An 18240-nucleotide genomic window follows, 5' to 3' on the forward strand; every position below is an offset into this window, starting at 1 on the left:
GCAGTGTGGCTCAACAAGTCATGGCTGAGATAGCGCGGAGCTCTAGAGAGCAAGGAGGTCTACCCTTAGCTCAGGGATGTACCATAGAGAAATTTATGAAGATGAATCCGCTAGCTTTTTCTGGAGCGACTGATCCTGCAGTTGCTGAGAACTGGGTGCAGGAGGTAGAAAAGATTCTGACAGTACTCCATTGCACCGACGAGCAGAGAGTTTTATATGCTACATATAGGCTAGCGGGGGAGGCCGAGAGATGGTGGGCAGCCACCAGGTTGTTGGAGGAGCAGAGGGCTATGCCAGTGTAGATGACCTGGACCTGATTCAAGGACATGTTCTTTGATAAATATTATCCTGTTTTAGTCAGAGATGCTCGAGTACAGGAGTTTTTAAGTCTGTCCCAGGGGTCGTTGACTGTCCCACAGTATATGGTGAGATTTATTGAGCTCTTTCATTTCTGCCCATATATTGTCCCCAATGAAGCAAAGAAGGCTAGAATGTTTAAGAGAAACTTGAGGCGTGATATTTACAGGCAAGTGGCAGTACTGAGGATCCAGGATTTCTCAGAGTTGGTTGACAGGGCCACTATAGCGAAGGAGAGTTTATCTAGAGAGACGGCAAAGTCTAAGGACAAGGACTGCGCCCTCAAGACACGGGTTCGAGTGCCCGAGGAAGATACGCTCAATATAGGTTTGGGTGCTTGAAACATGAAGTCAACATGTTGACTTGTTCAGTCATCCGAGTTGTTTTATATGGCTTGGGTTCGATCGCCCGAATCCTCTCAACCTTTTCAATTTAAGGTCCATTTTAGCCAAATTTAATTCCCCTGATATGAAGAGTGATGTTGGGGACTTACTTAAGAGATTGTGCAAGACCTAGGGTCTTTTCTAAGGTTGTTTTGAGATAGTCCCAAAAATTTGGCGTCGGTCGACTGCTCTCTAAGGTCTTGAGCTTGTAGTTCCTACATGCATGATATGCATTAAATATTACAGACCTTTTTCCTATTTACTATTACAAACCCAAATTGAATGATAATATAAATTACAACATCAACTAATCTTTAGGGTCTTTAGGGGCTTCAAGCTTTCACGTGCCATCAAATATGAACTTGCCAATAAAAACCTGTACACAAACTTGAAAGCTATCAAATACAAAGACTATTTGTCATTATCAAAATTGGGAATGACCCATAGGGTCAACATATAACTATTGGTATCTTTCATTGGTTTAGACTTTATGAATTTATTTACGTTTTGCAATGCATAATTCTCATATCTACTGCATGATGATAATTGTATTTATGTTTTACGTCTTGATCATATTGGAACTGTTTGGGTTAAGTAGTTGTGAATAAATTGTTAATCTTAAAACTCAAAACATGTCATTTTTATACAGATATTTATTTTTGAAAAATGTCATATTTTCAAATGGCATGCTGCCAAAATTTTAAAAAATTTTCAAACTTATCTTGTGTATTAATATATCATACCCAATGCTTATGACTATTAACTTCATAGCCTTTTTTGCTATTGCCAAAAGGGGGAGAGAGATGAGAGGCAAAAATTAGGTAGTAGTACTTAGTCCTTGAAAAATTATTTGCATTGAAATTTTTTGTTTGCATTATGCATATTGTCAGGGGGAGCCTTTCAAGGCAATACCCACTTTTTGCATGGTGTATTTGTCATCATCAAAAAAGGGGAGAATATTGACCTCATAGGCCACACCCGGTTTTGATAATGACAAATACTTAAGTATTTGATGATTATCTAGTTTATGTGCAGGTATATAATTAGCAAATCAAATTGATGGCACATGAAGTAGAGCTTGAAGACCCTGAAAACTATACTATATTGCATTTCAATTCATTTCTTATTTGGGTCTGTAATAGTAAATAGGAAATGGTATTTAATAACCAATGCATTACATGCATAATTAGATAGATAGGCTTAAAAACACCTAAACTGACCTTAGGTGTAATGACCCGAAAATTAAAATAATTATAAAATATAATAAATGGAATGGATTAATGGATAATAAGGGAAAAGGAAGGATTTTTAGAAGGAACAGCAAGCCTCGTCGACGAATGTCCAATCCTCGTCGACAAGTGTCCTTCTAAAGCTCGTTGACGAATCCAGTTCCTCGTCGACGAAGGAATCCCGTGAGAGTATATTTTGGAACTCTGAATTTCGTTGACGATCTTCTCGTCGATGAAGTCTCTATAGTGCCTCGTCGACGAATCCACGTGTCTCGTCGACAAAGTCTTACTTCTAAATAGAGAGTTCTTCATTTTTCAGCGAGAATTCACTAACCTTCTTCACTCTCTCTCTCTCTCTAAAACAGTATCCTAGCCTTCTCTCTTCGATTTTGAGCCAGATTTGACCCAGTTTGACGATCCGGAACCACCACGAGGTTTGTAGGATCATTCTTTGCAAGGCTGTAGGAGTTGATCGTTGGATTGAGGGGTTTGGAAAATATCCCAAAATCAAGGTAAGTGAATTATTTTGGGATTTCCTTAATGAATAATGTTGCATGGAGCCTAGGAAATAGTAAATAAGCATTTTTCTTAAGATTTGAGTTGATTGGAATTTATTTTAATTAAGTTAGGATTTTTGATTCAGGGTCCAAGTGAACGCTACGGGTATCGGTTCGGGGATCCTGCCAGCGTAGTTTGAAGTCAAGTAAGGGGAAAATTTATATATTAAATCAGGTTTTCCTGAATTAAAATGGAACATGTGTTATTTATATATGTATGTTTTTAAATGGGTATAAAATGCCAACTATGTAAAATTATTATTTCTAAGCCTAAGTTTGTTTATATAGCTATGTATATGTGAAAGTAAACGAATGAAAGTAAAAGGTATTTTCTAAGGAAGTAAGTAAGGAATGAAATGTATTTTCAGCATATAAATGTTAAATATGGGTTGACTTATTTTGTAAGAAATGTATATGAATTTTACTGTTAAATTGTGTGACATGAGATTTTGTGCAAATATATGTTAAATGTATGAGATGCAGACTAAGTAAGTAAAGTATTGAGAATAAAATATGATATGGACAATGTTACTTGTGTATGTTAAATGCAACCATGTAATTGTAAGACAGCTGAAAGACAACCATGTTAGCAAATTCTAGTGCATTTCTATGCGGACTAATTGTAGCAGATTCTAGCACATTTCTATGTGGACTAACAAATGATGGCTAAAGACCAGCTGCGGTACGAAGGAATGAAATGAAAATGCTATGTAATGAAATGACAATGGAATGACCATGGAATGAAATGACAAATGTGAATGATACAAATGGGAATGAGTCACTTAAAGTGAAATGAAATGCAATGCTTAAAGCTGTGAACATAAACAGATGTGTATGAATGAATAATGACATAAAAGAATAAAGTATTATGATATTAGAAGTATTTATGTATGTAGAACATGTTACGATTGGGCGAGGAAAACTCTTTGCTTGAGGGCTTGCTGAAAAAGGCGAGTGCACTAGTAGCTTCAGATGTAGCAATAGCTGCATGATGTGTTAGGGCGGAAGAAACCTACTTGTATGGGCGAGTAGATTTCCCTATCCTTAGGGCCTTTTCCGATAACTATTGTTGAATGCGTGAGTACGAGATCAAGTTACCACTCGAGGGCTTACTGAGTAAGGTGAGTGCGCTGGTATGCTTTAGTTGTGACCTTAGGGTTACCTAAGTATCAGAGCAGAGGGGTGTTACTTGTATGGGCGGATAATCACCCCTATCCTTGGGTAATCTCGTGAGTTAAACCTTTGTTTGTGATTGTTTAGATTCAGAAAATGATTTCAGTGTTATGTTAATGATTTGCAAATGCATTAAAATGATATCTATATACCTCATGTTAGCCACACGCTGTTTTAATATGTATACTTCTTCCCTTACTGAGACGTGTCTCACCTGAATATGAATGTTTCTTTTTCAGGACATCCTCAAGGTCGGACTTAGGAGCTCGAGGGTATTTTAGCATTTTTGAGGAGTATAAAAGAAAGTGTATAGGTAGATACTATTTTGGGGATGTAAATATTTATGTTTTATGTCATTTTGTTTTTAGGATGTTGAGGGATGAATGATTGTGAAAATACTGAAATGTTATGGAGATGTGTGTATTTATGGAAATGCAAGTGATAGATAAATTTTATGGATTTTTAAACAGGAAATAGCAAACTCTGGTATTATGGAATGTTGGTATTATAGAACTATGTATATGGAGATTATGATTATATTTTTTGCCGCGTATGTATGTAAGGATTATAATTTATCAGGATATTATCAGGTATAACGCACCAGACCCGAGTTTAAGGGTTCGAGGTGTTACATTAAGTCCCCCGTGCATGCATAAAAGAGTGCCCTATTAAAATTAAATTAATCACCATATGAATAGGAACAACTTTTTAAAGAGAAAATGACTGAAAATGCCCAATTTAGCATGTTCGGTCGACCAAACCTTTACACATAGGGAAGTTCGGTCGATCGAACCTCCCTAGGTCAATAAGTTGACCACTCGGTCCACCGGCCAAGATTATATAGGCAACACCTTGGTCGACCGAACCCCCACGTTGGAATTTCTAACTGCTCGGTCAACTGAACCTCCTAACTCAAAATGATTCGGTCGACCAAACCATGCGGATTTGGAAAATCGCCTTTGAAACCCTCAAGTATGGTCGACTATCCTTCCAGTTCAAAAATACTCTCGGTCGACCGAACCCAGACACTCGATCAACCGAACCTTAAGTATGATCGACCGGTGCTCTTAAGTTGGTGAATTTTACTGAGGTCAAATACGCTGTTATTTTTATTAACCTCACTTAATTTTTTTCAAAAATGACTAATATGTGTTGAACGATTATAATTCTGGGGAATTCTATATATTCACCCTCATTTGCAAAAATTAGGGACATATTAGCAAACTTAATTAGTAAAAATCCTCTGAAACTCAAAAATTCCTACTCTCATTTTTAAGCATCTTACATTCATTCTTACTCATTCTTATTGCTAAAATCACTTTGTAAGTGTGCTTGAGTGTTCTTCTCACTAGGCTTACACTCTCACTTGTTTGGTGTTGATTGAAATTTCTTTATTTTGAGAGTAAGCCCTAAGTGTTTCTAGGAGATTTTGTTAATAAGTTTTCCTTAGGAATACTTCATTGAGTTTTTGTATTTTGCATTGTCATTGCAATACTTAAGAAGTTCTCATTGTATTTTGGTTGCCAAAAATATTCTACAAATCATTTTCAAAATATCTTTTGTGCTTATCTTTGAGAAATATATTTTGAGATATTTGCTTGAGTGTTGAAAATCTTTGTTGCTATATCTTTTGATTGATATCATCATCTTGACACAAAGATTAAATAATTTTTTATAAATCATCTTTGAATATCTCTTGTGGGTTATTTTGAGAAAAATATTTGTTGAGATATTTGAAGTGTGCTTGTGATCTTTGTTTGTTGGATTGTGATTGAAACTATTATTTTGACTCAAATATCCTATCACTTATGCTTTCACGTACTGATTGCAATATTTGCATAAATCTTTTAGAGTAGACATTAAAACTACACTGAGCTTATCTTATCATATCATTCGGTAGTGTATTGATTACATTGGTACATAATCTGTTTAGTTGAGAAACATATTGATTGTACGCAAATTTTAATGTGAAATCTATTGTATTCGAGGCGTGGTCTAAGGGGGCGGTAATCCAGCCCGATAAGGATTGTATGTAAAGGTTGAGGTCAACCCTGTGCTAATTGACCTGATTGTTGAGGTGTCACTCCACCCGTTAAGTGAGCTTATAGTGGTAATCCTTGTACTTGTTAGCCAAAGTGGGGACGTAGGCAGTTTGCCGAATCTTGATAACATTTCTGGGTGTCATCTTTATTTACTGTTTTATTGTGCATGCTTAATTAAATTAATTGTACAGTTTAATTTCCGCTGTCTATTTATATTGATTTACTTTATTTGTACTAGATTGACCTTAGGTTTGAGTAATACTGCTGTTAGTGGATTGACCTAGGGGTTAAAATTTGAAAATACCAATTCACTCCCTTTTGGGATTACGATAAAGCTAACAACGTAGTTCAGCCAATTTAGCCTACGTCCACGGGAGATGAGTAACTTCACTATATATATATATGTGTGTGTGTGTGTGTGTGTGTGTGTGTGTGTGTATACAGTGAAGGAGGAGGAGGATTACAACACACTCAACTCACTCATTTTAGTACACACTCACAATGTACTCACAATTAATATATCTTCACTCTCACTCTCTCTGTGTATACAATGGAGGGAAAGCACTCCTTTTATAGGAGGAGATCACTGTAGTCCAATTATCTCCTTCCTTCTTTGTCAAAAGGTGAATGGAGTTGCTGCACCAAACAATAGCCTGTTGAGAATTTTACTTGTCAAGTTTGTCTCACATTGGAAAAATTGAGTATTTGATCGGTACTTATATATATGATGTAGCTCAAGACTAATAAGCTTAAATTTTTGGATCAAATTAGTGTTCACTCTATATCAAACACAACTTTAGACTCCTCCAGTGCTAACGCAACCACTTTTGACAAAATAAATTGCAGCCATCTTTCTAATGAGGTGACCAAATTGCATCAAAATATGAGACATTTAATTTAATTTTTGTTTTTTACGGAAATTAGTTTTGACGGCCTGAATTGCTTACATGGGATAATTTTATTGGAGAGGGAGGACCAAGTACATCTGTCCACGTGGAAGCATGGGCGGGAAAGTAGGCCCCTCCAAAAGTCCCAAATTCCAAATTCGGGAAAGTGAGTTTCTCGCCAAAATTTTCAGTTCTCCCGCCACTCCAAGTGGAACGTTGAAATATGAAATCCCACCATTCCAAACAAACCACCCCATCTTTTCGCTCCACCGCTCTCCACTCTCCTGGGAAACCCAAGTGAAAAAATTAATTTTTCCCAAGAACAGTCCCTCGTGGTTGAGTCGGAAGATGACGAAGATGCAGCGGAAGAGTAAGAAAAATGAAGTGGTCGAGTTGTCTTCAAGGGTTGATGATGCTGGTCGGCCACAATGGCTGCCAAAGCGCACCAAGTGTCCTGGAGTTCGGGTCATCGGAGGCAGGATCTATGATTCTGAGCTTGGAAAGACTTGTCATCAGGTAATTCGATACAACGCCACTAAGCCGTTTTGTTTATTTGCCCACAAAATGTAGGAAAGAGAAATGAATTTAGAAGTTCAGTCTTATTTATTTATTTTTTGGATTTAATGATTGAGAAAAAAAGTTGGACCTCACTGAGCCGTTGGGTAATTTATACAGCCCCGTTAAATTAGTTATTTTAGCTGACGAGAGAATGGTGAAGAAAGGAACCTTAAATCTTTGGATCTTCGATTTTTCATCTTTTTTGGTAGTCTAAAATACGCATTTCTTCTTGAAAACTGAAACAATGAGAACGTAAAATCTGAAATTGTCTTGTGCATTCATGTGTTTCCTCAGCATTCATTCAATCAGCGTAAACGTTTAATTGGATTTTAAGTTCTCGCGAGTAATCGAAATGAATTTTCTGTTTCATTTTTCTTTCATGCTGACTTTGTTCTGGCTGGATTAAATGTTGAAGTGTCGGCAAAAGACGCGGGATTTTATGGCTTCCTGCAAGAATCGGGAAAACGAAAAGATTTGTCCCATTAAATTCTGCCACAAATGCCTCCAGAACAGGTAAGAGATGCTAACATATTTCTTGTAGATTTTTTGTGGGTTTCTGCATCTAAGTTTTTTCCCCCTCTGGTTCATTTATTTGAACTTGAAACAGATATGGAGAGAAGGCAGAAGAAATGGATGTGTTGAATGCCTGGAAGTGTCCCAAGTGCAGAGGCATATGCAATTGCAGTGTCTGCATGTAAGCGTTTACAAACATGAACTTTTCTGCTACTCTTTGTGGTTGCTTGGTTCGGTGACAGGTGTAAAATGCTATTTTTTTTAGGAAGAGAAGAGGTCACAAACCCACTGGTATACTTGTGCTCAGAGCCAAGGCATCTGGGTTTTCCTCTGTTTCAGAGATGCTGACTGTTAAGGCTACCGAGAATCTTAGTCATAACAGGACTTTAAACGAAAATATTGTCTCTCCAAAAAAGATTGCTCCTTTGAAGAAGGTATAATATTTTTTTCTCTTGGGCAATGTGCAGGAAGCATTTATCTTGCTTTTATTTTATCTTTATTATTTTTTTTGGAGAGGGGATTAAAAAATGCGGATTGTATTTCTGCATGATTATATACCAATTACTCTTTACAGGAACCAGTAGTTGTTTCACCCAGGAAAAGGGGGAAGGAAAATTATTTTGATGGAAACAATGATTTAAACTCACAGGCTCATAATTTAACACGGAATCTTGATGAGATTAAACAAAAGAGAAAGAAGCAGGAAGGAGAAAAAAAGATGCACAATGGCATTATAGATGATAATGCCCTTTTGGAGAAGAAGAATCCTAAAAAGCCAAGACTCTCCATTGAAGCTTCTAAGAAAGAAGTAAATGCGGATGGGAATGGTTGTGATGAGAATGAAGAAGAAAAGAAGGGTGCAATTCGAACAGATGCAGAAGTGTCAGTGAGCATGAAAAATGATGATAGTGTCATGCCCAAGGCGCCTTCAGACCCGATTGAAAAAGAAAAGTGCGAAAAAGATAACACATTTTTCAAAAATGTTGAAATTTTAGACCGTGCGGATATTGATGACGCTGGAGTCAAGCCTGAGAAACTAGTAAATTATAATAAGATCAAGAACCACAAGGAGAAAATTGCGAATGCAGATTTTGAATTTGGTATTCCACTTCCTCAAAGTGCTGACTTAACAGTTGTAGCTGGCATAGAGTTGCCAGCTGATGATGTTGGAGATGCTTTGCAATTCCTTGAGTTCTGTGCAGCTTTTGGAAAGGTAAGTGAATCTCCCAATTTAGTTTCCATTTGACAGAATATTTGATTAGGCAAATGGTTGGCTTTGATTGTAGTCCTAAATCTCAGACAGTTGATAAATTCAAGTATTGTTGAACATTTTGTGGATTATGTTTTATTTCTGACTGCTCCTAGTAGGCAGTAATGATTATCCCATTTTATTTTAGATAGCTTGAAGATCATGGATGGAGCAGAACGGGTTAAATTTTTTTTTTTTAAAATTATTTATTTTTAAATGTCTCATGTGATTTTTCCTGAAGTGTTCTTTTTGGCTGATCACAGGCTACTAACGCCTTCTTTTGCCTGATATAATGGATAGTTAGTACGTTATTATCAAGTCATTTTCATTTACTGGTTCCCCTTGGTTTTTTGAGATGGTCCTGAATTGTTCATGCAAAAAGAAATAAGTGCAAAGTGTAAACTATTCTTAATCACTTTATCTTTGTTCCTTTCCAACATGGTCGGTTTGCAAAATGATTATTCTCAATTATGGAATAATCATATTAAAGGGACTTGATAGCTTTACAAAAGAAAAATTTGCCATCATAAAGTAAACAATAATGTAAAAAATCTGTATTAAATTATAATATGGAATGGGTAAGGAATTCTTCCGAAAATTTACTATGAAATGTTTATTCCTATTCTATGTTAGATGGAACAGCGCTTAAGTTTTAGTAGTGATGTTTTTTTTTGGAAAATTATTGTATCCTTGCATAATTTATACTCCATAATGTGAACCAAGGTAATCTTACTAATTTACTATTTTATCATGTGAACATTCATTTGCAATTTGAATTCTATTATATGATATATAATTAGTATTGTTGAAGCTTGATGTATATTTTTGGCCCACAACTGAATAGTTTAAATTTTTAGATAAAGTGGTAAGATAATATAGTATTAGAACTGGTTATGAAGAGGTCCTAGGTTTTAATCCCATTGCCCACATTTATTGTGGGGTGTTCAAAAATTATTGTATTCCCTTTAATGAGTGTTATTTATTATTTATCTATCCACGTGTTAGACTGCACCTGTGGGGGAATGTTAAAGCTTAGTATACATTGTTACCCCATAATTTAAGAGCTAAAGTTTTTAATTGAAGTGGTAATCTAACAAGTATCAAGTGTCAAATTCTATTTGATTATTCCAAGAACTGTCTTTCCCTTTTCTTCCAAATGTTGGATTCATTCTTATTTTAATTATGTGTCTTGCCATGTAGGAAAAATTCCAGATAATCGAAATGTGCACTATTGTATTAACAAGTGATTTTTTTTTTTGTTAAACCTGTGTTATCAGATACTTGATGTCAAGAAAGGGCAGCCAGAATCCATACTTCGAGAACTAAACCATGGGCGTAGTGGGCGGCCAGCAAAATACTCTTCAACTGTTCAATTTCATATCCAATTGTTATCTTTGATACTGAAGGATTCGGGAGAAGAGTATAAATCATTGCTCCAGTAGTTCTTCATGTAAATGCTTTTGTTTTTCTTGTGGGAATCAATTTATAGATTCTTTCACTGTATTTTCTGTCTAGGTCACCATCATTGAGCCTGGCAAATGGAAAAAATTATTGGCTGCAAGCTCTTGGGAAATGTGTCTCTGAATCTCAGTGTGCTTTGAAAGAACTTCCCTTGGATTGTTTTGATCGGGGTACTAATGGATATGATAAACTAGACTTCTCAAGAAAGCTTAAGCTCCTGAATTTTCTGTGTGATGAAACTCTTGGCACTGCGTAAGTGACCACTGATGAGGGCTACTGCAGCACCTTTCTTCCTGATGCTGATTTTTTTGTGTAGAAAAATATGACCAAAATTTTCTTCCAGGGACATGAGGGCTTGGATTGAAGATCAAAATAAAAAATTTATTGCTAAAAAGAAGGAAGCAAAAGGAAAGGTTCTGGCTGCAAGGAAAAAGGTAATAGAACTTAATTAGAAACCATCTGTGCAACCATAAATAAACTTTGCTCCTTTAGGTGATCTCTATTCTGACGTTAATACATTGTACAGAAAAAATGCATAAAGCAGAAGCTGCAGGATGAAGTTGCCAAAGCTATTATTGCAAAAAATGGTGCTCTTTCAATTTCTGAGCATGAAGCTATTGTTTCACAGATAAAAAAGGAAACAGACCAAGCTCATGCTGAGTTTCTGGAGGCAATGGAAGTTGAACCTATCAGTACGTGCTGGATTTTTAAATTCAGTAGTTCATGCAATGAATATTCTTCACTTGTATATGCTGTTTTTCTGTTTTAAGGAGTTCTACTTGAGTTTCTTGTCATGCCATTTTCCCTTTGATTTTATCATTTCTCATTTTACAATTTTAGTGCACTATAATTCAGAAAATAACGTCATTTACTTCAACGCATTTGTTTGTTTGAACAGTTGCATATCAAACCAATACAATATGGTGCATTGAGAAAATTTAGCTTTAGTTGAATCACTGTCCCTATTTAAAAACTTTCCCTTGATTTTTTTTTTCCTCCTGGGGTGTAATCATATGTTGTGGACCCTTCACTTGCAGGGATATAATATATTCTCACATTTGCTTATGATGTTTGCAGAGAAACAAATCTCGGGTGCTGTTAGAACGGATCCCATTGTTTTGGGTGATAATGGTTGGGTATATTGGAGGTTAGAAGGCTACTCTCGTGAACCAGAAATTTTGCTTCAAGGTTCGTTTATCTGCATTATTTTGACCTGTTTAGAGGAAAAATTATGAGCCTTAATGTAGTATTTCTTTCTCCATTGTACAGAAGTGAGCAGCTGGGATGCGGTCATACCCAGAGAAAAGTGGTCAGTGTATACCGTAGAACAGAGAGAAGTGATTGAAAAATATATATCTTTTCTAAGGTAATACTTATTGTCTGGTGTCATTCCTCTACATAGTTGGTTGTTTTCCAAGTTTTATTGGCATTTAGGGATTTGTTTATTGCATTTTTTTCCCTCCAAAAAGGAAACCATATCCATACCCCTTAGTGTACTTTGTCTTTTTGGTTTTGAAATTTCATGAAGTCTGCTGTGTGGGTAACAAACTTCTAGCAATTCTTTTTTTTAGGTATGTCCAGGGTGTCCATGTCCGTTTTATGGTCCCATGCCCTGTGTAGCTGGCCCCACAAATCACAAGGAGGGTAAATATTTAGGAGCCCAGCCGCAGGAATTGTTGAGAGGCACTCCCAGGATCTGCCCTGCCAACTGAACCACGCCTTGGGGGGAACTTCTAGCAATTCTTGTTGATACTTCAAATGGTCTACATTATAAAAATAAGGAATGCAACAAAAATAAATTAGAAACAAAAAAAAAAAAATCAAGAAATCAATTTAGATTGATACATTTATAAAAATTAAGAATATGCTAGATGAATGGAGGGAATGCACTTTAATACTTATTAAAAAATAAAAGAGATATTTAAAATTGTAATAATTATCGTGGAATTAAATGCATGAGTCATATGATAAAATTATGGGAAAGGGTAGTTGAACAAAGATTAAGATTAGAAACGAAGGTCTTAGAAAATCAATTTGGTTTTATGCTTGAGAGATTTACCACAAAAACTATATATCTTTTAAAAAGATTAATGGAAAAGTTTCGGGAAAAGAAGATGGATTTGCAGGTGGTATTTATTGACCTTAAGAAAGTATATGATAGGATATTTAAGGAAGTTCTATGGTAGGTTTTAGAAAAAAATGTGTATGTAATAGGTATATTGATGTCATAAAGTATAAGTATGATGGAGTAATGACTAATATAAGGACTACATATAGAAACATTAGAGAATTTTCAATCACAATAGGTTGTACATCAAGGATTTGCTTTGAGGCCTTATCTTTTTGCTTTAGTGATGGACCAACTAAGAGTATTTAAAATGAGGTTCCATGGTGTATGCTATGTGCAAATGATATTTTATTAATTGATGAAATTAGGGGCGGAGTAGAGGTTGAGTTAGAATTATGGAGAAAAACTTTGGAATTTAGAGACTTTAGGATAAGTAGAAAGAAGACATAATATATGAAATGTAATTTTAGTAATAGTAGGAGGAATATTGGAGATAAAGTTAAATTTGATGATGAAGAAATAAATAGTACTTGTAGATTTTGATACTTTGGATCTATTATGCAAGTTGAAGGAGAAATTGAAGATGATTTAATGCATAGAGTTAAAACAGGTTGGGTAAAATGGAGAAGTGTTTCAAGTGTGTTTTGTGATCGTAGAATACCCTTAAAATTAAAAGGGAAGTTTTATAGGATGACTATATGACTAGTTGCGCTATATGGATTAGAATGTTAGGCAATGAAGAAACAGAATATCCAAAAACTAAAAGTTGTTGAGATGAGAATACGTAGATGGATGAGTGATATAACGCTGAAAGATAAAGTAAGGAATGAATATATTCGTGGTAAGTTAGGTGTAGCTTCTATAAAAGATAAAATAAGAGAGGGACAACTCAGATGGTATGAACACTTGCAACGTAGGTTATATAGTGCGCCAGTAAGGAAGAGTAAGTTAGTTACTATGAGGGGCAAAAGAAGGGGTAGACTTAAAATAACTTGAAAGGAGATAGTAAAATTTAATAGCTTTGCATTTGTTAAAAGGAATGGTCTATGGTCGCATAATTTGGCGGAAAAGGATTCATATAATCGACCCCACTTGGTGGGACTTAAGGAGATTTGAGTCCTTTGCAATTCAGCAAAGCTTGTTAGCTAGAGTGATAAAAATAATTTTGACTTGTCTTCTTTAAGATATAATAACTTAATGAATTGTATTAGTAAAGCCAATTTTGTACGAATAGAAAGTCCCAATGTTGCATGTTGGAGTTTGTGGCTCATATTGAGTGAAATGCATGCACAAGGGGAGTATGTTGAAGAAAAACAAGGAAGTCGGGTTGCACTATTTGGTTGATGGTTACCCTTGAGAATAAATTGTCGATGGTTTCAATCCAAATTGTTGACGGTTTACTAAAATTGTTGATGATCTACTTTGGCGTTGATTTCAAATTTTGAATCAGGTTGATTATTATGTTGGGGATTTCAGAGAATTTTTCTCTGGGGATTGCTACAAGGGTATTGGGAGAACTTCCTAAGTCTTTTGTACGTGTACGGTTAGCATATAAACAATATTATAACCCTTGTTTGATTTATTTTTTTAGTGAAAATTCAGTTGCTTGCTCCTGTGGACGTAGGCACATTGTTGGAGATCTATGGTGTGGTCACTTGTTGCTTTATTTACTACTGAATTGGAGTACATGGTAGTGGCCGAGGCTATCAAGGAAGCATTTTGGCGTACAAGATTAATTAAGTAGTTGGGTATTTAGTAAGGTGGTGTTCAATTGCATTGTGATAGTCAGAGTGTCAACCATTTGGCAAAGAACCAAGTGTATCAAGCGAGGACCAAACACATAGATATGTGGTTTGACAGGATCAGAGAATTGATTGCTTGTGGTGAACTACTACTTGAGAAAGTTCGCACGTTTGAGAATGCAGCAGATATGTTGACAAAGCTTGTTACAATGGACAAGTTCAAGCATTGTTTGGACTTGATCAATGTTTCTGGTTGCAGATGGGACTATCCCAGGTGGAGCTGTGGGTTATGCCTTCATATTTTTCCTAAGGGGTGAATATTTGTCAAGGTGGAGATTGTTGGAGTTTGTAATTCATATTGAGTAAAATGCATGCATAGGAAAAGCATGGTAAAGAAAAACAATGAAGTCATGCTGTAAGAGGAAATAATCGACTATTTGGTCGACGATTACATTGATAGTTTACTCGAGGGAATAAACCATTGATGGTTTCAGTCCAAGCTATTGACGGTTTGCTAAAACCATTGATAGTCTAGTTTGGCACTGATTTCAAAATTTTAATTGGGAAGATTAGTAGGTTGGGGATTTTAGAGGATTTTCCTCTAGGGATTGCTATAAGGATACTTGGGGAAGTTTCTAAGTCTATTGTATGTGTAGGGTTAGCATATAAACAATATTGTAACCCTTGTTTGATTTATTTTTAGTGAAAATTCAGCCACTTGCTCCTGTGGATGTAGGCACATTGCCGAAGCACGTAATCTCTTGTGTCATTGTTTATTTGTTTTTCATTATTATCTGTGTGATTGATTGTTTTTGTATTGTTCATCGTTGGTTGTTGCATTGTATGATCCGACTCGGATTTTCCGCTATGCCTTGATATTTTGCACGACACTGCACTGAAGAAGCACCTTTCTTTGAAAGATAGAATTGTCCAGGATGAGAAATTTAGACTTCATGAATTAATATTCTATTATTCATCTGCAGGGCATGTGTGCATGTAGAGAATGACTGCAAGATATATTTACGTATGGGCACATGTCTTCTGTTTATTTATAGAACACATTAACGAGAATGCACTTAAAAATGTAATGCATCTAGATATGTGTGATATATCTTCACTATTAAAATGCGTCATATTGGAATGAGCAGTTTTCAGATCAGTTAAAGAGTGGATGAACAGTTTCAAGCAGTTCAGAGCATTTTCTTTTTATAATTTGCAGTCCGTTTGTTGTTTCTCTAAACATAAAAGGGTGGGCATTCAATGATATTTTGTGATGAAAGATATGCAAGAAAAATGAGAAGGGGAACCAGTCTTCTTTATTTTGTAATGCATTGAGATATGAATTTATGATTTTATCATTTTGTTCTTGTTTGACGGTAGACATACTAAAAATTTTCAATACATGTATATTTTCTTGTTTTTGTTGTAGGGAAAAAAAGCATAGATTAAAAAAGGTCAGCCATACACTTGCTCCTCCAGGAAGCGAGACAGGCCAAGCATGATTCTCAACAATTCACCTTCTCCATGAATTACAATTGAGGTATCGTAGTACTCTCTTTTACATATGCTTCATATTTCATGTGTGGGAGATTTTAGGCACAAATCAAGTAGGTATTTATTATTATTATTTGGCCAAACTTTCTCAATAAAGTTATAAAAAACACAGAAAAAAAATCAACACGTTGAAGCAATTTTAACTTTCATTCGTTGGGTGCACTGTCAGTGTTATAGCTTGCATGATCAAATTCTGCTTTCACTTGTATCAGAAGATATTCCTGGCTCAAAACCATTACTGTTTTTTTTGGATATTTCAGAACAGGACCAGAGATGTAGAGCATGGAAGGATGGGGTTGCTACATGATTTTTTTGTTACTTTGCTTTCATTTTTTATGATTGCATATGGTACTTGGTTCAGCCATCATGCTTGCAAAGTGTCAATTAACAAATTTTGATTTCTTGCATCTTTTGATAATCAGTTCTTTGTGCTTATCAATGCAATACAAGAAGTATGTCTGATGTTGTATGTATGCCCGAGACTATCCAGCAACTCTCTTTAGTAGGAAAATAGGTTCTTACTGAAGAATGTAACACCATTTGGCTCCCTTGTCTTGTAAAATCATGAACTAGCATTGATTAATTGCTAGCTCCCTTTGGTTTAACGTGCCTTCTCAAAAATAAGTCCTCATGTAAAGCCAGATTGTACCATGCTAATACATAACATGAATGGGAATGAAAGATCATTATAATTAGACAGGGAAAGAAATATTGGATCCTGCATTCATAGTAAAGTTTCATACAATCCAAAGCTATCTTTACGAACAAATTGAGGGGAAATGTGTTGGATGCCATTTTGTGAGCCAATTATGTTGGGATTATAACTAGGTAATTATGAAAAAAATAAACATATTCCTCCCAAATGCAAGTCAAAGGGGTAAAATAAATAATTCCCATTTTTATGTTAATCATTGATCTTTTCATTGCTATAATTGATTTTAGCCACCTTATAATTCCCACAATCCCCCCCTCAAAAGATCATTGTACAATCGTATTTTCTTTTTCACTCTTTAGCAAGCGGCTATACAATGTGTAATATTCAGAACCAGCCCAAATGAGAGAACCCATAATGAATTTCATTGTGATGCATTTGAAATGAGTCGAACTTCATATAGAACATCTTCTCCCTTTCCTGCACTCAAAAGTTCATGAATGATGCTCCAATAAGTGAGGTGAAATTCTAAGACTCGCCAACATATATGTGAACTAAAGCAATTATATCTCACCAACTTCAGCTGTGATCCCTGGTCCAAAGAATGAAGTGAATTTTTCCTATAAATTCATTATTGCAGGCTCAATTGTTAGTAATGCAGTAATAAATTTTCACATTATTTTACCTAAACAGATATTACAAACAGCAATATGCATGAGCGCACTGGAACCTCTGCTGTTATCATTGTTGAATACAAAAAAAAAAATTAAGAATTTCAAATATAATCTAGCATAACTCTGAAGACAGTCTAGAATTTCGTATCTCTGCCTCTGGACCAAAGTCTATGCAAGGAGAGAAGGCTACTACAGATTCAAATGAGGGTTCTACCTGTCTTTGCTCAAAATCTGATAATTGCAGAGCTTTTGCCTCAAACACCAGGACCAAGCAGTATTTACCATCTTCAGTCACCTGATGAGGCAGAAGCAACCAAGTGATGGTCATCATTACTTGCAGGCAGCAATTCATTTAAATGTCAATAAAATAATTAGTCATTATATTCCACTTTTCAATTAATCAAGCCATGGAGATTTAAAGGATGTTCAATAATTCAACCTTTTATCAAGTAAATTTAAAGTATGCTCAATAGCAAATAGATTTCAAAAATTTGAACAATTTATAGAAGCAAATGGTTCAATATTCCCCCATAAATTAAATATGGAACAATGTATTTGAGCAACTCCGTCGATGATGCACTCAATGTCCTAATCTTTTCACATACAGCCGGTCTGAAGCTCAAGTAAAGGAGGGTTGCATTAGATAATTCTTACTAATTATTAGCTAGGGCATCCCCTAAAAGTGACAAATTGCACTTATACCAACCCCGGTGTTGTGAAAAATAAGCGAGGATGGGCTAGCTCATCACTTGAAAGCAGCACGTTATGTTGGCGTCCAGGTACAGTGTTAAATATACAAGGGTTCCCGAATCATTCTGGACGTGACGCGGGTAAAGAAATTAGTATAGAAGATTAGGATTAGATTAGCAACTTGGAATATAGGGATACTTACAAGTAAAAACATAGAGATAATGGACACAATGATTGAAAAAAAAAAAAAAAAATCTGCCTTCAAGAAGCTAAGTGTGAGTTTTGCTTCACCCCCCTTTGCCTCAACTTATCCTTTTTAAAAGTAAGAGCTGGGTTTATTGTGTTTGGTAAATAGCTTTTCTAGTTTTTAAAAGCAAAAAGCTGGCTTTTTGGTTGGAAGATAATTCTATTCCATGGATGTCCCTAATAATTTTTTAATATTACAAAATTA

General features: G+C 35.5%; 2 protein-coding genes across 6 annotated transcripts in view; one reads left to right on the forward strand and one right to left on the reverse strand.

Moving 5' to 3' along the window:
* Positions 1 to 6880: 6880 nt before the first annotated feature.
* LOC131160792 (uncharacterized) lies at positions 6881 to 16378 on the forward strand. 5 transcript variants are annotated; one of them, XM_058118245.1, is made up of 14 exons: positions 6894 to 7144; positions 7602 to 7699; positions 7794 to 7880; positions 7965 to 8133; positions 8274 to 8912; positions 10226 to 10368; positions 10464 to 10661; positions 10753 to 10843; positions 10936 to 11101; positions 11487 to 11597; positions 11679 to 11775; positions 15203 to 15243; positions 15649 to 15759; positions 16034 to 16378. In XM_058118245.1, the coding sequence occupies exons 1-13, from the start codon at positions 6977 to 6979 to the stop codon at positions 15666 to 15668; spliced, it is 2028 nt and encodes a 675-aa protein (XP_057974228.1). In that variant the 5' UTR covers positions 6894 to 6976; the 3' UTR covers positions 15669 to 15759; positions 16034 to 16378. The 5 variants fall into 5 exon arrangements, with proteins under 5 accessions (XP_057973454.1, XP_057975629.1, XP_057972868.1 ...); XM_058117471.1 differs by lacking the exon at positions 15203 to 15243 and having other exon boundaries at positions 6881 to 7144; XM_058119646.1 differs by lacking the exon at positions 15203 to 15243 and having other exon boundaries at positions 6881 to 7144; positions 8349 to 8912.
* A 273-nt stretch (positions 16379 to 16651) lies between these two features.
* LOC131164255 (uncharacterized) overlaps positions 16652 to 18240 on the reverse strand; it is a 64313-nt gene continuing 62724 nt past the window's right edge. The window contains exons 7-9 of the mRNA XM_058121704.1: positions 17314 to 17394; positions 17000 to 17045; positions 16652 to 16905 (exon numbers count right to left, since the gene is read on the reverse strand). Of these exons, the coding sequence (XP_057977687.1) occupies positions 16850 to 16905; positions 17000 to 17045; positions 17314 to 17394 (183 nt within the window). The 3' untranslated portion in view covers positions 16652 to 16849. The remainder of the gene's footprint in view (positions 16906 to 16999; positions 17046 to 17313; positions 17395 to 18240) is intronic.

The sequence above is a fragment of the Malania oleifera genome, chromosome 1 (genome assembly GCF_029873635.1).
Source record: "Malania oleifera isolate guangnan ecotype guangnan chromosome 1, ASM2987363v1, whole genome shotgun sequence".
Taxonomy (NCBI): domain Eukaryota; kingdom Viridiplantae; phylum Streptophyta; class Magnoliopsida; order Santalales; family Ximeniaceae; genus Malania; species Malania oleifera.